This window comes from Trachurus japonicus, chromosome 18 (genome assembly GCF_045865225.1).
Source record: "Trachurus japonicus isolate A0001 chromosome 18, Traja_1.0".
NCBI classification, from domain to species: Eukaryota; Metazoa; Chordata; class Actinopteri; order Carangiformes; family Carangidae; genus Trachurus; species Trachurus japonicus.
The window spans coordinates 13,959,283-13,980,367 of record NC_140924.1 but is presented as its reverse complement, the minus strand read 5'-3'; the positions used below and the strand labels follow the sequence as shown (position 1 = coordinate 13,980,367).

The window sequence follows — 21,085 nt, the reverse complement described above, 5'->3', positions numbered from 1 at the left end:
TTTGGATAAACTGACCGCGTATGAATCAATCGGCTCATTATAAAACTATTTATTTATTGAAGTAGCCTAAATATGGTGATTTTTGTACGTACAGATGCAGATCGAGCCCCAAGGCTGCGCTGCTCACACACACCTGAAGCTCCACTTTTCATTCAAATGAACTAATCCGACTGCCACAGTGCCACTGTTAGATTTCATCCAGCATTTATCTCCTAAAAACAATTCAACCAGCCGGCAGAAAACCTCTAAAAACCTGTGGGGAAGTTACTCGGCTGGTTTTCTTCCCTGGGAGGAGGAGAACAGAGGACAGAGGCTGCCCGGCCGATGAGCTCAGCTCCCCGGCTGCAGCCTCTGTGACGAGCCGCTGCTGCTGCTGCTGCTGCTGCTGCTGCTGCTGCTGCTGCGTGTGTGTGTGGCTCTGCACTCCTCCGAAAAATGTCAGAGCAAATCTAGTACTTACAGACGTTATTTGGATAAACTGACAACAGATTGGGAATCTAAACCGTCACTTTCTCGCATGAAAAAATATTAAAATGTAAGAAAGTGACGTTATTTCTCTACTCGCTGCTCACATGACTGTTCAGGCTGCAAGACATCCGCCGACCGCTAGTCGCAAGCGGTGAAAGCCGAAGCTGTCGAGGACGCGCATGCAGCGTCATTTGGCGTCACATCCGCGGACAGCGCGGGAAATTCGGACCCAGAACTGCAGCGCATTATGCAGCACACAGCCTGTTCAAGGCAACGGAGAGATACGCGGATGGGCTCATTCTTTTTGGTTTTGAACGCTTCATCGCCCATTAGCAGTAAAAAACTTAAAACGCATGTGCATTTCTTGCCTCATGAACCTTTAATGGCTGAAGTTTCTTAGTAAAACAGAGGAAACGCGACCGCACTGACATAGTTCCCCTTTAACATGATCAGGTCTGATCAATACTCATCAATAGTGAGTCAACAGACTGTGAGTCAGTAGCGTCCTCCTGTCTTCATCCATCGTCCATCAGCTGCTTCACCTCCATCTTCTCTCTGGTCCACAGTCAGATCCTTTCAATAATCACAAACTGATCAACAGACCGATCAGACTGATTGATCAGCCATCAGAGGAGTTGGATCAATGGAGCTGCTTCTGTCCTTCATATTGTTTGTTTCAGCTCTGACCTGAGTTCTCTCTGTAGACGAGACAGATACAGAAGACAGTGAGACAGAGACAAACAACTAGAGAGAAACAAACGACCAGAGACAAACAAACAACTCTGACCTTTGACCTTGAGAGTCACTTTTGTCTCTCTCAGTAAGTCTCCATCCTTGTTGTAGACTCTGCAGGTGTATCTTCCTCTGTCTCTCCCTGTGAGGTGTTTCAGGGTCAGACTGAGGTCTCCAGTCCTCAGCAGGTCTTCATTCATCTCTGTTCGTCCTCTGTAAACCTGGTGCTGTCCTTTAGGACCGTTCTCATACACATGGACCTTCCTGTCGTCTCTGTCCGTCCACTCCACTCTGACGTCTTCAGACAGACCAGCTGTGGTCTTGAAGGGCAGCTGGACAGACTCCGCCCCCTGCTCCACCTCCACCTGTCGGACTGAGAGACAACAAACCACATGATGATGTCATCAGACAGCAGCAGCAGCAGGTTTTAATCTGACCTGAGTTACTTCTAAAATGTAATATATTACATAATAGTAGTTACTTGCATTTGAAAGTAATAAGTTTCTTTGCAATATTTCTTAGAGAGTAATAAGTTACTGATTACTTTTTAGTTACTTTCACCAAAATGATCACAGACAAGACATTACAAAATGGAGGCTTTTTATAATCTGTCAGCAGCTGGATGAGGATCTGGCATCTGGGCTGCAGGCTCCTCTGACAAGGAGCTGCACTCTGTAGTGAGCAGGAACTTGATGTCGTCTTCTAGTTTTCTTACTCATCCAGTGAAGCTTAAACTTTGGCAGAGAGACAGCAGCCAGCAATGCATCCTGGGAGTCAAGAGCTGCTGCAAACTGGCTTCTCTATTTACAGCTGTGGAGCCTGAGGTGGTAATTCAACCTGTTTCTGATTGTAACACGTTACCAGACGGAGTAACTGTAATAATATTACAATAAATATAAGTAACACGTTGTATTACTCTATTACTGCCTAGAAGTTATATATTACTGTAACTTAAGTATAACTCATTAATTTTGTAACAAGTTACCTCCAACACTAGACATGAATTCTCTGCAGAGGAAACAAAACCAGAGACAAACAAACAACTCTGACCTTTGACCCAGAGAGTCACTGCTGTCCATCTCAGTAAGTCTCCGTCCTTGTTGTAGATTCTGCAGTAATAGTATCCTTCATCTCTCCATGTGGGGTGTTTCAGGGTCAGACTGAGGTCTCCAGTCCTCAGCAGGTCTTCATTCATCTCTGTTCGTCCTCTGTAAACCTGGTCCTGTCCTTTAGGACCGTTCTCATACACATGGACCTTCCTGTTGTCTCCATCCATCCACTCCACTCTGACGTCTTCAGACAGACCAGCTGTGGTCTGGAAGGGCAGCTGGACAGACTCCGCCCCCTCCTCCACCTCCACCTGTCGGTCTGAGAGACAACAAACCACATGATGATGTCATCAGACAGCAGCAGCAGAGGCCTGTACCATGAAGCGAGGGTTCCTCTCAGCCTATCCAGCTGAACGATCCACAACACTGTCTCTCTGGATCAGCGGTACCACGACGCTGGTTATCACCTCGGTAACTCAACCCAGGTTTGTCTTATTGTGAATCGGTGAACGCACACGTATAAAGGGCGGGTTCAAGGCAGCAGACCAATCACAACCAGAGCACCGAAGCCTCAGAGAAGAGGTGAGTTAACACCTTATTTCTCCAGCGAGGAAGAAGAAAAAAAGAAGCCTGTGGTCCGAATTAAATGATTATGTTTATTTATTAGTTGTTGAATGGCTGCTGATTAAACTTGTAAATGACGCTGCTCTGGATCTGATTCTTTCCTCCTGTTCTGACTCTTTTAAGCAGTGGCCAAACAACAGAACCGTTTTATTATATTATATATTTTCCATCTTTGCTGAGCATAAGGTTTGTTCTAAATTAAATAAAAGCCTGTCCCATATAGACACGTGTCTCTACACACACACACACACACACACACACACACACACACACACACACACTCTCAAAGAAAACAAAAACTACAACAATTGGCATCGTATGGATAATCATCTAACGGATTTGATCTGTCCTGGAAAAACCTTTCATCCGTTTTTGTGAGACACGTGTGTGTTTTTTCTTAATGTATCATAAACTGGATACAATCACCGCAACTCTGTCCGGAGCTTCGCTACTTTTATTTCCGTCTCCTTGGTAACAGTAACACCAGTGAGAGGACACGTCATTTTCCCTGATTGGCCGATGGACGGAGCCTTTTACTGGATTCAGATCCATCCTGAAAGCTACGCCGACCTGGAGCAGGTTAGCCGTTCAGAGTAAGTTACCATGGTAACTCACCTCGCTAAAACTGTGATCCTGCTTCGTGGTACAGGCCTCAGGTTTTAATCTCTGACCTGAATCTACAGCTCTGAGGAGACACAACCAGAGACAGAGACAAACAAACAACTCTGACCTGTGACACTGAGATTCACAGTTTTCTCTCTCATTAAGTCTCCGTCCTTGTTGTAGACTCTGCAGGTGTAGTCTCCTGAGTGTATCCTTGTGGGGTGTTTCAGGGTCAGACTGAGGTCTCCAGTCCTCAGCAGGTCTTCATTCATCTCTGTTTGGCCTTCGTAAAACTGGTGCTGTTCTTTAGGACCGTTCTCATACACATGGACCTTCCAGTCGTCTTCATCCGTCCACTCCACTCTGACGTCTTCAGACAGACCAGCTGTGGTCTTGAAGGGCAGCTGGACAGACTCCACCCCCTCCTTCACCTTCACCTCCACCTGTTGGTCTGAGAGACAACAAACCACATGATGATGTCATCAGACAGTAGCAGCAGCAGGTTTTAATCTAAACCACATAATCTTTACTGAAAGTGTTGGATATGATCAGAGTTTTGTTTGTTGGTTTGCACACACACACACACACACACACACACACACACACACACACACATACAAAATCTCCCACCCTGGGGCTGAGGTGTAGAAATGTGTCTTCGTTACCTGAATAACTAACATAACCAGGACTGTTTCTGCATTAGTATTTCAGTGTGAAAGTCCATCTTTAATGTACAACAGCATCTTGTATCATTCCTACATGTCTCGTGTTTCTAAAAACTAAACTGTGTGAAAATCAGTTGAAAATTCAGTGAGTTGTGATTATTTTCCTTGTGCATACACCTCCTCCTCCTTCTAGCGTTGTGAAGCTAAATACATGGGATGCCGTCAGAACACGAGTGTTTAAAGAAAAAAAGTAAATAAACAAACGTAGAGCTCCGTGGTTTCTTTATTGTTCATGGACGGAGCAAAAAAAAAAGAGAGAGAGAAGAAGTTTTAGAAGTCAGTATTAACGTTGCTCGTCACAACTGTAGTTTGTGATTATTGATGATGATTTGATCAGATCTGATCCGCGTGTTGACAGTAAACAGTAAATCATCAGTCCCAGACCGGACAGAGTCAACAACATTTTGTTGTCAAGGTAACGTGAAAAGGGGGTAAGTGCTGTTCTGTTCCCGTTTACAGCATCTGGACCCTCACAGACTCTCACACTCAGTCACTGAGGCCAGTGGTTCTCAAAGTGGGGTCCAGGGACCCCCAGGGGTCCTTGAGAGGGTTCAGGGGGTCCCCAACTTTTTCTGGAAATTGTACCACTTTTTTCTAGAATTTTAAAGGTTGTTGAGAAATTTTTACCACTTTTTATTTTATTATTATTTTACCTTTTTTTTTTTTTTTCAAAATTTTAAGACTTTTTTCTAGAAATGTTTAAACGTTTTTGGAGAAATTGTACCACTTTTTTCCAGAATTTTCTCTACAGTATTTCCAAATTCACACCACTGGCCCTAATTTGAACGTACATTAAAGCAGAAGTAAGCGATCCGGTCGTTTTGGCTAATGCTGCGTTCCAGGCAGGCTTTTGAAACCGTAAATTACAGCTTCAAGTCACAACTTACGACTTTGTAGCGTTCCAGGCAACCCACTCGTGTTATTCCGACCTGTTTTACCGGTGAAAGTCACTATAACGGCCACTCGTAACTTCCAACCCATGAACTCGTACCAGATTGAACTGGTATGACTTCACAGGTCGGAAAAACACGAGTTACGGGTTGCCTTGAACGCACCTTAACAGTCCTTGTCCCTACATCACCACATTCAGGCGCATCCCTTGGCTGCACACACAGCCCTGCATGCCGTTCTCTCTCCTCATTGGATAAAACTTGTAGGATACGAGAAAAGTTTTCTCCTCGGCTCAGAGCAGAGCAGAGTGACTGACAGACCCGTGTTTCGGTCCAAACACTCTATGTAAGTGATTGCTGTCGGAAGATATAACTATTTAAGACTTATATTAACACAAATATATCACTTACTTCTGCTTTAACTAAAAAAGTAACGTTCTTCAGTCTCAGAACAAATATTTGTGTATTTCTGGTGTTTGCTTCAAACTTTTGTCTAATGGGGGTCAGTGGTCTAGTTTGTGTCAATTTAGGGGTCCTTGATGTAAAAAAGCTTGAGAACCACTGACTACAGCTACAGCTGAGCAGTACTACTGAGTAGAGTAGTTAAGTCAGTGAGAGTTCAGGGCCTGAGTCTTTAGAGGAGGGAGTGGAACTGGGCCACAGTCAATGAGGTGTCGGTGTGAATAAATGTGTGTGCAGCTGTTCATGGTCTCTGTCCTCTCAACACTTAATGGAAGATTTAAAAAAAAAAAAAGCTCTGTAGTCTCTCTTTCTCTCTCTCTCTCTCTCTCACACACACACACACACACACAAACCTACCTACCTTTTTTGATTAATCGCCTTTTATGAACTTTAAGCCACCAGGCGACACCAAGAGAAACTCCCAGTAGAACCAGTAGAACCAGGAGACCAGACACAACGGAGACTTCAGCTATGACGGAGAACTTTTCTGTGGATGAGATGAACATAAACAACAACATGACCTCTGTGACATAAAATATAGTGCAGACCTGTATCTATAGGGATTATTTGTTTACCAACAAGTCAGGATGCGTGCGCAACCAGGCGGCAGAAAGAACCGGTTGTCATGGTTACCTTCCATGGATGTGGTTTATTCAAAGCGGTGTTAGCTAGTGATGTTGTCACTGTACTACAACAGTTCATCAACAAGTGATAAAAGTGTGTTTTAAGACTGTTTTATAACAGGAAAAAAACATAGTCGATCATTCTCTCAGGATGGAGGATCGAGTTGCCGATCGACACAAGCCACAGACGCTCAGAGCATGGTCTCGGTGATCGGTTAAAAACAACAATGTGCATCCAGCTATGTAACAGATAGTCATGTTCAGGAAAACACTCTTACACAATTACAAAACTTGGTGGCTCTGAGGACTGAGGTGCTGCCTGGTCAGAGACAAGGGAAGAGGACGGACATGTTTAAAAGTCTTCAGAAATGGCCGTTTGTCCTGTTTGTCATGCCTCCTTCTACGAGTTTTCACGACTTGCTGCACGAGTTTACCCGGGTAAGGAAAATTAATTTGATTGGTCGTTATCGAGCGGCCGGGATATAATATTCAATGTTTGGGGCGAGACCGAGCTGGTGAGTCGAACATTGGGCAATATGGCAGCGAATCCCACCAAGCTCCAGGTTTTCAACAATAGAAATATGTGCACCTGTGCCATCCCTGTAGCCTAGACTTGTTAAAGCCCTAACTGTAAAACTTTACTTACCAGGGTGGCGTATGGTCGCGACACTATGTAACCTCGTCTTCAGTCTCTTGTTATTGTGGTAAACATTTCACAACTCATTCGCTGCAGGCATATCTAGCTTTGTCACCATTCAAACCAACGTGTCTAAAATGTTTCCCATACATTCATTTATTTGTGACGTGGTGGCCACAAATAAATTACGTCGGCCACAAATTGATTTTTCGGTTTTTGGCTCGACCAACGCAATATTATTCCGTTCATTCATCTCCGCAAAGCGCTCTTTCTCCGTTAACTCATTGAGTGCCAACCACGTAATTTCTCATTTTTCGTTCCCATGCGCATTCGTTCCCATGCGTTGAGTGCCAAAAAACGTAATTTTACGTTTTTTGCTTCTTTTTTTAATTATGAAAATAGACACTTTAACACACCTTTATGTGTAAATTTGGGGACTCTACGACGAGCAGAACTGAAATAGATGACGATCAAAAACTCATGACAGCTCACGATCTGGAAGTTTTTATCATAACTCGGCTTTTTCAAACGGAGTTCTGCATGTGGATGCAGCAGCTGCTCCGCTCTCACCCGCGAGGCTCCAGCAGCTCGGAGCAGAAACAGGAAGCTCTCAGCCAACAGTCCCACCCGGTCTTCATCTGGAGCAACACCGTGTCCTCCCCAAGGTCCTCCCGCGGTAAAATCTGATGGTCTCTGGGCCAAAGCAGACCGGCACCACCGACCCGTACCACAGAAGGACTGCGACCACCGGCGGGACCGGTGTTCCCGAGCCGCTGTGGCCGACAGACCCTCACGTTCCGCGGCGAGAGGCTGTGACACGGCACGGTGCGTCTGTGTTATTGTTGTTTAGTGGCGCCCCCCCCGCCCCCGATGGTGGATTTGTGAATAGAACAACAATTGTTGTATATATTTATCTTATACGAGCCCTTTGATCCAGAAATGCGAGTGTCTGAAGAGCGACAGACACAAACAGAGCAGCTTTCATAAAAGACGCTCTATCTCCTTTTCTAGAAAAAAAGGAGGGATTTTGGTGAAACCCAGCCATGTTTAGCTTGAGTTTTCTCAGGAACAGAGGCACGTAGAAACAAACGGTTTGTGGCCATTTGAAGCATAAAGTTTCACCTTTCAAATGAGCCACAGTAGGTGTTGGTGGCAATTATATAGAATACGCTATGGCTCTACAGAAATCGTCAAAAATGGTCTAAATTGCCGGTACACTTGACTAAAACTTTGGAAAGGAGCGCGGCACTCAATGAGTTAATGGCTTCACACACACACACATGCACACAGAAGCGCGTATGCATGACAGCAGTACGCGGTAAAAGCGAAACTCATATCGTACCCGGCGTTATGCTGCAGCGTCCAAGCCCCCCTCTCCTCTCACCCAGACTTGAGCACTCATCCTGGGCTACACAGTGTTGATCACAAACAAGATGTTGTCCTTACCCTTTCCGTTATCTGAAATGTTTTTGTGTTTTGTGGAATGTCGTTGTGTTTTGACCCTCAGGGCCACCGTAGATAATCCCTCTATAGGTCTGACCTTTGACCTCTGACCTGTATCCTGTACTGTAGGTGTTGGTGTGTGTTTCTGACCTTTGACCTTCAGCTGTATGTTTCTCAGTGTTCGTTTATTTCCAAACGCTGTGATGATGCAGGTGTAGTTTCCGCTGTCAGAGAGGAGGAGGTTCCTCAGAGTGAGACTGAGGTCTCCAGTGGTCAGAGCCTCAGTCTTCATGGCCGTTCTGCTTCTGTAAACCTGGTTCTGGTCTCTGACGTCGTCACCTAGCTCGTGTCTCTGGTGGACGGTTGGAGGACGGAGGTCGTGGCGGCTCCACGTCACTGTGGGGTTGAAGGGTAGAGAGTCCTCACAGGGCAGCAGGACAGACCTCCCACTGTAGAGCTCCACAGTGTCTCCATGCCAGGACACTGAGGACAGAGACAGGAACATAGAATATGGTCTTAAATACTAATTTGATGATAAAGCAGAGTGGGTCTGTGGGTGTGGCTGACACTTGATTGACACAGTGACAATCAATCAAGTGCAGTCTGTCCTCATCATGGCACTAACAATGTTTATTAGTCATGACCCTGTTCATTTCAATCCATCATGTAGCCGGTGTAGGTGGGTCTGGTGTACAGTAGGTGGGTGTATAGAGCTTGGGACAGATCTACCCCTCGCTCCTCCACAGCTCCACCCCTTCTTCCATATATAGTATCTATTGGTTACAAAACCAAGATGGCGATGGCCAAATCACAAACTCCTGACTTCAAAACAACAGTTCACATGCCAGTGGGTGACAGCACTCGGTACCGACTGACTCTGACTGAACCGTCTGGACCAACGTCAGTAAATCTGTGTGTAGACACATAAATACCCACACTACTAAAACTCTCCTCCAGATTCATGAACGCTGCGGAAAACACAAATTTGATCGTGAGCACGTGTGTAAAATCATGAAGACCAACCCATCGTAAATTAACAGCACGCCCCCCGGCATTGATCTCCACCCATGAATAGCCATACTGTACAAGGAGACCATGACCACCATATAAGGAGGTACGTAGGTGCATCCTGTCCAACAAGGAAAAAGGGAGAGAGAGTGGGGAAAAAAGAGAGATCGTGGATCAGAGTCATTCTGGGTGGAGTTACAGCCCCAGTGTGTAAAATGGGGGAAAACCGTGACAACTGTGTTCAGATTCTAGATTGCAAAGCTCACTCAGTTGGTCAAGCTCAGCTCTTCCGTCGGCAAAGTGACGGTGACCTCCGAGGACAAACTAACTTTGACTGATTAGTACTATCATTTTTTAAATTTATTTAACACGTGCTGGTGTTTGGCTGCATTTTGAATAAAAAAAGTTCAACAGTGGAAGATCTAGCTGCCAATGCTGCTCAGCTGTAGCACCGTGTGTCTTTTATAACGACAGTAAAAAATGTAAAGAAAAATCATCATCGATTGGCCTTTCGATAGAGGACAAGCCTAGACACAGACACTCAATAGAGCGTTTGAACCAAGTTTGTCCCCTTTCGGCTACCGTATTCAAAGATGGCGATGCAACATGGCAGCTGGAAAATAGTTTCATATGAAACATGAAAAAAAAAACCCACATAAACTCCAACAGCCACTGGGGGAGGAGCCTCTTCACAGCCTCAGCTGTCTGCTGCAGAGGAGCGTGGCTGCATCAACATCTACATTATGAAGTTGTATGGGCAGGTTATATTGTTACAGATGAACCAGCCGTCTCTGCCAACTGCACTATTGCGCAGGATGAGGTGTGTGTCCAGTGAGCGTGTAGCAGCGTGTAGCAACACACACTTTACATCACATATCAGCTGCACATTTATGGAATTAAAGTTTTTCTGTTAATATCATATATCAGGTTATTATCATCATTAGATAGAGTCTTGACCCCTAAAACCTGCCCCTCTCCAAATATTTCTACACGTGTGTCATTACGTGTTTCAAAGACAGTTGTGTATTGTGCATTTATAAATTTACACAAGCATGACACGCAGTCTGGAGCAGGTGTCGATTTTGTGAGAAGTTGAAAAGATCAGCTTTGATGAATGCAGAAAAACATGTAAATGTATGGCTGCACACAGTTTACACATAGAATTGTGCTGTTCACGTTTCATGAGAACTAATGAGTGTTCGAGTTGAGTGTGTGTGTTGGGGGGGCAGGACACAAAGAGACAATTTATACTGATTAATCTACACACACACACCATCTGTGTTCTTAATCCCTTTGTGAAGAATGACACAGCAAGGAACAACAGCAAACAGGAGAACCAGGAGAAGCAGCAGAACCTGGAGAACCAGCAGAACCTGGAGAACTTTGACCCGGTCTGGATGACGTCCTGTAGTCGACACAATCAACAACAATATAAGATTCAAATATTAATAAATAACACTTCAAAAAAGAAAAACACTTTGCTCAGTTCCACTGTGACCTCTTACCTGAGAAATAACCAAATATACACAATATATTTTCTAAATGTGTTCTGACCCAGACACAATAAACCAGGAGAGTCAGGAGGAGCAGGATGAACATTAGACCCAGTAGACCAGCGATCCAGTCTGGAGGAGGTTCTGTCACTGAGACAAACAACATGAGATCAGATGTTAGTGTTGTTGTCAGTCAACAGAGAAGTGACCCCCACCCCACCCCATACACACACACACTACTTACCATCTTTGTTCTCAGTCCCTTTATGAAGAAAGAAAATGCATAGACCAACACCACAAGCAACCAGGAGAACCAGGAGAACCTGGAGAACCTTGATCCTGACTGGTCGAGATCCTGTAGTCGACACAAACAACAACATGAGATCAGAACATTTATAAACATTAAAGAGCAACTAAACCCCTAAACCACTTTTTTCTGCTGAAAACAAATATATTTGGGTATAAGGTAGTGTTGTCGATTGATTCTGGTCCAACTTTTGACATTTTAGTCAAAATTTTTCAATTTGGTGTATTTTGTAGTAAAAATGTAAGAGTGACTGCCCTCTATGGGTTGAAACACGGCTATTACAATCAAATTTTTCTATTGGCTGAGATGGAGGCAGCTTTCGTCACCAGCCACCAACTCCCCGGCCAGTTAGCACCGGCTGCTGCCTGCGGCTAACGGCTCTGCTAACGGCTCTGCTGCCTGGATGGGAATCGTTAGCGGCTCTGCCCCGGCGGTCACGGCCGCGGAGCCGGTGACCGGCGGATCGGCACTGTGCCACGGCTCCGGCGTCCTCTCCTAGTGTCCGCGCTACTAGTGCTGTCAGAGTCGCTCATTAGTAGCACGTTAGCGCTATAGCACAAGTGTCGATGTGTGTTTATTAATTTTTTTTTCTCCTTTGTGTGATTTCGCGGGTGTGAATGCGGGGTTTAGTTGCTCTTTAACACAACATTTATGAGCAACGACTTCCTGAAATAAGCCAGCTCGTTTATTCCATGTCTTACATTATTGGACCAACTGATTAATCCAGGTGTGTCTGACCATTGTTGTGAGGTCAGACACACCTGGATTCATCAGTTGGTCCAATAATGTAAGACAGGAAATAAACGAGCTGGCTTATTTCAGGAAGTCGTGGAGCTGTGCATAAAGCCAATTCACATAGAGTTTATTTATTTCTACCCTGATTCTGACCTCACAACTTTGACATTACACTGACTTACATCATGGATGCACGCACGCACGCACGCACACACACACGCACACACACACACACACACACACACACACACACACACACACACACACACACACACACACACACACACACACACACACAGATAACTCACCTATTGCCTTTGTCATTGTATACAGTATGCCAGTGTGAACAGCAGCAGTCAGTGAGAGCAGGAGACAACAGACACCAAAGACAATGTAGACCGATTCTTCATGACGTCCTGTAGTCGACACAAACAACAACATGAGATTAAAACATCACTACAAACAATAATGTGAAACATTAAAACACATTTCTGATGAGTCCATGTCCTCTGACCTTTGACCTTCAGTGTAACTTGACTCTGCCTCTCCTCCCCCCCCCTCCCTCTGAGGATGCAGCTGTAGCTGCCACTGTCTCTGGTGGTGGGTCTCCTCAGAGTGAGGCTGAGGTCTCCGGTCCTCAGAGCGTCAGTCCTCATGGACGTCCGTCCTCTGTAGTCCTGGTTCTGGTCTCTGGGTTCGTCTCCGTCCGGCTGAAGCTGGTGGACGGTTGAAGGACGGAGGTCGGAGCGGCTCCACACCACTGAAGGCTCGTCCAGGTCAAACGTAGGAAGGTCACAGGGCAGCAGGACAGACTCCACCCCCTCATATGTCTCCACAGCTGAGGCATGCTGGGAAACTGAGGACACAGACAGATGTGAGCCAGAAACCAGAAGATAATCAGACTCTGATGAAGATCCAGTGTTTGACCTGGAGCTGCAGTGAACCACCGACAGTCTCATCAACACAGACCTGAGGAACCAATCCTGTCCACCTGTGGGGACGGAGGTGGAGCTACATACACCTGGAAGATTGTTAGTAAGAGTTAACATGGTGTCATGGTGATAATAATGAATCTGCTGGACTGTAGTGTTTTTGTATTGTATGTTGTAAAAGGTTTGTTTCTAACTCGAGGAAATCAATTTCTTCCCCATGAACAACTACAATTGGCTTTATGCACAGCTCCACTACTTCCTGATCTTAAAGGTACAATATGTAAGAAATCTAAAGCAACTGGCTGTAAAATCGTCCTAATATGTAACAGAGACTCAGGAATAATGTTCATATAACATACTGAACTCACCAACAACAATCCTACAGCCAAGATATTCGCATTAATTTTTTATTTTCTTTGCAGACCGCAAATCATGTTTATGTTTTGAATTTCTATGGTTGGCATGTGTCGCCACCCAGCGCGCCGCTTTCTCCCAGTCACAGCGTCAGTGGCAATTCAGCCTCCGGGCTGCCAGTTAGCTTCCACTGAGCTGCAAATACGGCTGGGAGATAAAACGAGATCGTGAAAAAAAAAAGATTGTGTTCTATTATCGATTATGGTCATATTTCCTTGATATCACATGGTAGAAGCGGCTTGTCGCTCTGTCGTTTAATAGGCTACACAGCTTGCTGTTGTGAGCATGTAGCCTAGTTAGTTTGAGCTGCTGCTAACGCTAAAGCTAAAGGGAAGAATTACAAAGTGAAAGTTAGAAAAGAGGGAGGAAATGTGGCGAAATGGAGCCGATGATAAATGAAGTGATTGTGAATGTGTGGAGCGGTTCATGAGAGGAGTCTGTCCCGGTCAGGTCGCCTGTCTCCGGTCGTCATGTTTTATGAACCGACGTCAGAAAGTGGAGGAGAAACGGTGCGGCTCCTGTCGTTTATTCTGTGCTAAGACATCTCATATGTTGGCTCATCTACGGCGTGATTAACACGCACTAAAGCTCCGGTAGATGCAGGGTTAAAGTGTGTGTGTGTGTGTGTCAGCGCTGCACACAGACACAGCGTTGGAGTGGTGAATGTAACAATAACTTGGAGATCTGACGTGAACTCCGCTCGTAGATACTGTGAGTCAGAGCAATAAAGCAGTTGATGAATATAGTTTTTTACTGTGCTTTGAGACTGACTGTGAGTGAGCAGAGCAGGTTAGCACATCGCTGTCTGGCAACCTCGAGTCTGGTGGGTAGGGGAGGGGGGACAACGCACTGCTGTGTTTTGAATTTGACTGCAGCAACAATTTTGGCCACATTCTTACATAGTGTACCTTTAAGCCAGCTCCTGTCTTACATTATTGGACAAAGTGATTGATCCAAGTGTGTCTGTGAGGTCTTCAGACACACCTGGATTAATCAGTTTGTCCAATAATGTAATGTAGCAGACAAAACTAAGATCACACATTTTATAAAAACCATCATGTTTTGATTGTAGTTTTAAAAAGTTTTCGGAGGACTACCATATCGACACACAAGGTACTTGAGAGTTGTGTTATCATAATCTGTAAAAGAAAAACCAAAAAATCCACTAATCGTCCACTAATTGGAAGGTTGGTGGTTTGATTCCTAGCTCCTTCAGTCTGCATGTTCAAGTGTCCTAAACTCGTGCTCTCTTGCTCTGTTAATGATTTGCTGGAGCATTAGTGTTGTGTGAAAAGGTGAATGTGACACACAGTGTAAATAGAGACTAGAAAAGTGCTATATACATGAAGTCCATTTTACCAAAGAGCAACATGAGGTTCAGAAGCAGGACAGAGCTTTAGTTTACACCTACAGTCGATCACAGTATCAGGTCACCTCCTCTCAAACATGGCGCTCACAGCCAGAGTCTGTGTGTAGTTTATTTAAATGGAGTTAGATGGAAGTTTTTCTCACCGAACAGCAGCGTCACAAACACCACAAACATCTTCATCTTCACAGACCACAGTCCAGTTAAAACCGCTTCTTCCTGGACTGAGTAACGATCAGAACCGGACTGAACCAGGACTCTGCAGCGATGAACGCTTACTTTCAATTTCAACACAAAGTGAAGATAGGACAGACCGACTCTTACAGAGTGTAGAACAGATACATTTATTTCCTGTCAATAAAGTAGTCATGTCCCTGTCATAAAGTCCACATTATCTTAAGTATCAAGGTTCAAGGTTCAGTTTATTGCAGTTTGCATGTTGACACATAACGAAATTCATATCAGCAGTACAATAAGAGTGAGTTGTGATTCATAGGCTATGTATAGATCAAAAATAATAGTAAACATAATAATATTAATTATTAGGCATATAACTGATAAATAATAAATACAGTAAATACATTATTACTAACAAGTACAGTGATTAAAGACTGCAAATTTCATAGACATCCTGTCATTGTGGTAGAAAGGATACAGTTTTTTAGTCTTCAGTGTTACAGAAAAAACACATGAACTTCACATGTGATGTGAACATTTTTGCACATGGGAATCATGTTATTTGCACTTTGGGAAACATGTGATTTTAGCCCAATTTTATGTTTATCACATGTGAATTTCCATGTGAACCCATTTTCCACATGTGGTAACATGTTTTACACATGTACTCTACATGTTACCACATGTGGGAATTTGCATGTGCTTAACATAAAATTTCCCATGCGAATAACATGATTATGATATGCAAAGTCTTTCACATGTGGAAAATCACATGTGAATAACATGTGAAGTGCATGTGTTTTTTTCTGTAAGGGAATCTGTGTTACTATATATCCCACAGTCTTACCAAGTGGGTCCAGCTGTGCACTCACATTAGTGTCCTGTCATGAATTTAATTAGTTCTGTGACTTTTCTTTTTGTTCAAAATTTAAATTGTTTGCTATGATCGGATCCATTTGTTTTCAGATCCAACTGGTCACGACAGGATCTTACATTCTTACATTATGTACATATAGCTTGGTGAGATAGTTAACTGTTTACACAAAACATGAATAGCCCCTCAATGTGCTGAAGCTTGGACATTTGGTGTTATTCATTAAAAGTGCCACTAGGTGGAGCTGCTGCAGCAGAGTTACAGCTGCAGTTTAACAGCAGCCTGTCGCCTAGATGCACATTACAGTAACGTGGATATTTAATCATTGGAAAATCAATAAAATTATTTATATTATAATAACCACTGTGTGTAAAAAAAAAAAAAAAAAGAAAAAGAAAAAGAAAAAAGGGAGGGGGTGGCGGCTTTGTGTGGGTGTTTGTCTGTCTGTGTGTGACCAGGTGTCCTTTGTGTCAATGTCACAGCCACTTGAAGGCCACTGACTGGTTTACAGCTCATGACTGAGAAAAAATGCACACACACACCAATCCACACATGCACAGACACACTTCCCGTGATGTCACAGGAGGCTGTGCTCTAACGGCAGGTTGTGATTGGCTGCAGTCTGGAGGTGTGGCCAGAGGAATATGAATGACTTGTAACAGTCTGTGCTGATGTAACTGTGACATCACAGATATGAGGAGGACGACCACCAATATGTCCATACGTTAGAAGATCAGACAGAAGACTGAGACGGATGAGACACTGACTTAGACACAGACTACGTTAGAAGATCAGAAAGAAGACAGACGAGCCGTCCACACTGAGACAGATCAGACACTGAACATAATTATTCACTTTCCCTGCAGACAAGATCCACATGGAGCCCGACGTCCCTGTGGACTCAAGACGGGACGACCTGAGAATTATATAAAGATGCTTTAATGTGTTTATAGCAGACATGACAGCTGTGACGTCACCAGAGGTCACAGGTCGTTCTTCAGTGCAGCTTTGTGCTGCAGGCACCTGTCACTGATTCATACCTGCTGCAACTCGTGCAGGCAGCGGCGCCTCAGGAGCTCTGACTTCATTTACCTACACACACCACAGTTTGTATTGTAATCCTAAAGCTCCAACCTGATCAGAGTCTTTTTACTTTAATCCACTTCTATACTCATTGTTGTTTAAGATGTGTCAAGAAGAACTGATGTTTGATCTCCATAGGGGTTGTGAATAACAATTTATTTATAACCAACTAGGGAGTTAAAACTAACCACACTTGGCACATGCATTAGAAATGGCTCAACCTGGGTCAGACTGAATGGCTCGAGGGCGCCCCCTAGAAAAAAATTCACAATAAGCTCAGGTATGACATTCATTCATTAGTCCCTCGATGAGGTAATTTGCAGAATTGTACCCGCAAAGTGGACGGCAAAAAGTAGAAAAGCATCAATAATTACAGTAAGAGCAATAAGTTAAAAATACAAAATCAAATTTAAAAAAAAACAATAGTGGTAAAAAAAAAAAAAGACAATAAAATATGTATAAAATAATTGACAAAACAGAGCATCTACATGTATGACAGCTGGCAGAGATGTGTAAACTCTACTGACAGTTTGACATTTGAAATCGTGTTTCTTTCTCTTAATTTACTCAGATGTTTAAAAAAAATATATACAGTACTGTATATATCAACATTTATCGTATGTTCAAGATTTAAACAGATTGACCTCAAATTTAATCAGCCTGAAGACCTTTGTGATGCTAAATTACAAGATAAAAGTTTTACTGAGTAAACTTGAAATCAATAAAACTTAATGGCTGAAGTCTCTTAGTAAAACAGAGGAAACGCGACTGCACTGACATAGTTCCCCTTTAACATGATCAGGTCTGATCAATACTCATCAATAGTGAGTGAACAGACTGTGAGTCAGTAGCGTCCTCCTGTCTTCATCCATCGTCCATCAGCTGCTTCACCTCCATCTTCTCTCTGGTCCAAAGTCAGATCCTTTCAATGATCACAAACTGATCAACAGACCGATCAGACTGATTGATCAGCCATCAGAGGAGTTGGATCAATGGAGCTGCTTCTGTCCTTCATATTGTTTGTTTCAGCTCCGACCTGAGTTCTCTCTGTAGACGAGACAGATACAGAAGACAGTGAGACAGAGACAAACAACCAGAGAGAAACAAAGAACCAGAGACAAACAAACAACTCTGACCTTCGACCTTGAGAGTCACTTTTGTCTCTCTCAGTAAGTCTCCGTCCTTGTTGTAGACTCTGCAGGTGTACAGTCCTCTGTCTCTCCTTGTGGGGTGTTTCAGGGTCAGACTGAGGTCTCCAGTCCTCAGCAGGTCTTCATTCATCTCTGTTCGTCCTCTGTAAACCTGGTGCTGTCCTTTAGGACCGTTCTCATACACATGGACCTTCCTGATGTCTCTGTCCGTCCACTCCACTCTGACGTCTTCAGACAGACCAGCTGTGGTCTTGAAGGGCAGCTGGACAGACTCCGCCCCCTCCTCCACCTCCACCTGTCGGACTGAGAGACAACAAACCACATGATGATGTCATCAGACAGCAGCAGCAGCAGGTTTTAATCTGACCTGAGTTACTTCCAAAATGTAATATATTACATAATAGTAGTTACTTGCATTTGAAAGTAATAAGTTTCTTTGCAATATTTCTTAGAGAGTAATAAGTTACTGATTACTTTTTAGTTACTTTCACCAAAATAATCACAGACAAGGCATTACAAAATGGAGGCTTTTTATAATCTGTCAGCAGCTGGATGAGGATTTGACATCTGGGCTGCAGGCTCCTCTGACCAGGAGCTGCACTCTGTAGTGAGCAGGAACTTGATGTCGTCTTCTAGTTTTCTTACTCATCCAGTGAAGCTTCAACTTGGACAGAGAGACAGCAGCCAGCAATGCATCCTGGGAGTCAAGAGCTGCTGCAAACTGGCTTCTCTATTTACAGCTGTGGAGCCTGAGGTGGTGATTCAACCTGTTTCTGATTGTAACACGTTACCGGACGGAGTAACTGTAATAATATTACAATAAATATAATAAGTAACATGTTGTATTACTCTATTACTGCCTAAAAGTTATATATTACTGCAGGGGCGTCACTAGGTTTTAAGGACAGGGGGGGGCTTAGCCCCCAGTAGATGCACAGGATGTGAGCAAATGTAGTGCGCAAGCACAAACTTTCACAATGGCCCAGAAAAAAACACAATATTTAGAATTTAGAGTAAATTTAGAGTATTGAATCATGGGCTAGTTGAATCTAAGAATTCAACTACTTTTGAATTTTACTGTGTAAAAGTAGATGCTAAAAAAAAGTGAACCTGAGTAATTTTTCAGGTGTTTGACTATCATGGATATGTCCAGGTGGACTGGAAAACTAATTATATTTCACTAGTAGCCTGTGTCATAATGGTTATACACTCCATCCAAATACAGATGTTTTTGGCTCATTTTGATTTCACCCAGACCTCCTCACATTTTCCAATTCAAATAAGACCAGACAACAGAAATGAAGTGCGACTCCAACTGGAGCAGATATTTATGGTAAAGAGTGCACATTTCACCCTAGAAACCCCTTCATCTTCTACACAACCAGGACCTTCACAAGAAATTTCAGATTATTTTTTTTTCTGAGCTGAAATAGACATTGGGGGGTTGTGCAAATGACTGACCCTGAGAATCATTTTAATTTGAATATTCTGCTTTTATTAGTAGTTTTATTTGGACTAGGTTTAAAAATATATATATATATATATTACCTAGCCTATATTGTTATCATGCTGTTTTTATATATTCCTGTGTCTTACCTGATCTTCTGCATCTTCAGGGCATGTCTCTGTCTGGCCTCTCCCTACAGCATTTCTCTCCCTGTCTGTCTGTGCTGCTGCAGTGTCACCAGATATCATTAGTATTCTAAATTAATCCATTAAATAATCTGTTTTTACTGCTAAATGTTATTTTCTTTAGCACAGCCAAGCTATAAAGTACCAGATGAATGTTACAGTAACACATTACACACATAGGCTACACAGCACATACACACACACACACACACACACACACACACACACACACACACACACACACACACACACACACACACACGGCGCATGAGACAGACACACAGAGAGAGAGAGAGGATGACAGGAGTGTTCAGGATCCCCGTTTAAAAGTTTTCCCCACCAGAATCTAGCCGAACTTTGGAGCATTATTTAGCCCGTTTTCTGACAAGCTATCACGACATGGTTGGTACCAACAGAAGCCTTGTGTCTCCTGGTTTCATCTAATATCTGTATCTTCGCTCTAACTGATCCGTTAAAACGCAATTAATATTTCACATGAATTCAAATTTTATCGCGGTCATTTTGACAACACTGCTATTTAGAGATAGTAGCTTACTGTCTGATGCCTGCTAGTCCTCTTTTAGCTACAGGTGGACTGACTCTCTCCCTCTGTTGACATCAGAGCTCCTGCAGCCCGTCACTGCAGGCTCGGAGCGGAGCTTCAAACAAGCCGCCGCTACATGGGCGCAACCAACTGACAGCTGGGAGGGGGGTGGTCACACACTCAACAAACTAATTAATCTCAGCCCCCCTAAAATAGGCATAATGCGTCGTATTACTGTAACTTTAGTATAACTCATTGATTTTGTAACAAGTTTCCTCCAACACTAGACATGAATTCTCTGCAGAGACAAAACCAGAGACAAACAAATAACTCTGACCTTCGACCTCGAGATTCACTGCTGTCCTTCTCATTAAGTCTCCGTCCTTGTTGTAGACTCTGCAGTAGTAGTATCTATCATCTCTCCTTGTGAGGTGTTTCAGGGTCAGACTGAGGTCTCCAGTCCTCAGCAGGTCTTCATTCATCTCTGTTCGTCCTCTGTAAACCTGGTCCTGTCCTTTAGGACCGTTCTCATACACATGGACCTTCCTGTCGTCTCCATCCGTCCACTCCACTCTGACGTCTTCAGACAGACCAGCTGTGGTCTGGAAGGGCAGCTGGACAGACTCCGCCCACTCCTCCACCTTCACCATCTGTCGGACTGAGAGACAACAAACCACATGATGATGTCATCAGACAGCAGCAGCAGAGGCCTGTACCATGAAGCGAGGGTTCCTCTCAGCCTATCCAGCTGAACCTGTCCACAACACTGTCTCTCTGGATCAGCGGTACCACGACGCTGGTTATCACCTCGGTAACTCAACCCAGGTTTGTCTGATTGTGAATCGGTGAACGCACATGTATAAAAAGGCGGGTTCAAGGCAGCAGACCAATCACAACCAGAGCACCGACGCCTCAGAGAAGAGGTGAGTTAACACCTTATTTCTCCAGCGAGGAAGAAGAAAAAAAGAAGCCTGTGGTCCGAATTAAATGATTATGTTTATTTATTAGTTGTTGAATCGGTGCTGATTAAACTTGTAAATGACGCTGCTCTGGATCTGATTCTTTCCTTCTGTTCTGACTCTTTTAAGCAGTGGCCAAACAACAGAACCATTT

General features: G+C 43.8%; 1 protein-coding gene across 1 annotated transcript in view; it reads right to left on the bottom strand.

The window, feature by feature from the left end:
• Positions 1–846: 846 nt before the first annotated feature.
• LOC146968871 (uncharacterized) overlaps positions 847–21,085 on the bottom strand; it is a 216,141-nt gene continuing 195,902 nt past the window's right edge. Inside the window, exons 14-16 of the mRNA XM_085759323.1 lie at positions 17,782–18,099; positions 3,604–3,927; positions 847–1,166 (exon numbers count right to left, since the gene is read on the bottom strand). Of these exons, the coding sequence (XP_085615449.1) occupies positions 1,075–1,166; positions 3,604–3,927; positions 17,782–18,099 (734 nt within the window). The 3' untranslated portion in view covers positions 847–1,074. The remainder of the gene's footprint in view (positions 1,167–3,603; positions 3,928–17,781; positions 18,100–21,085) is intronic.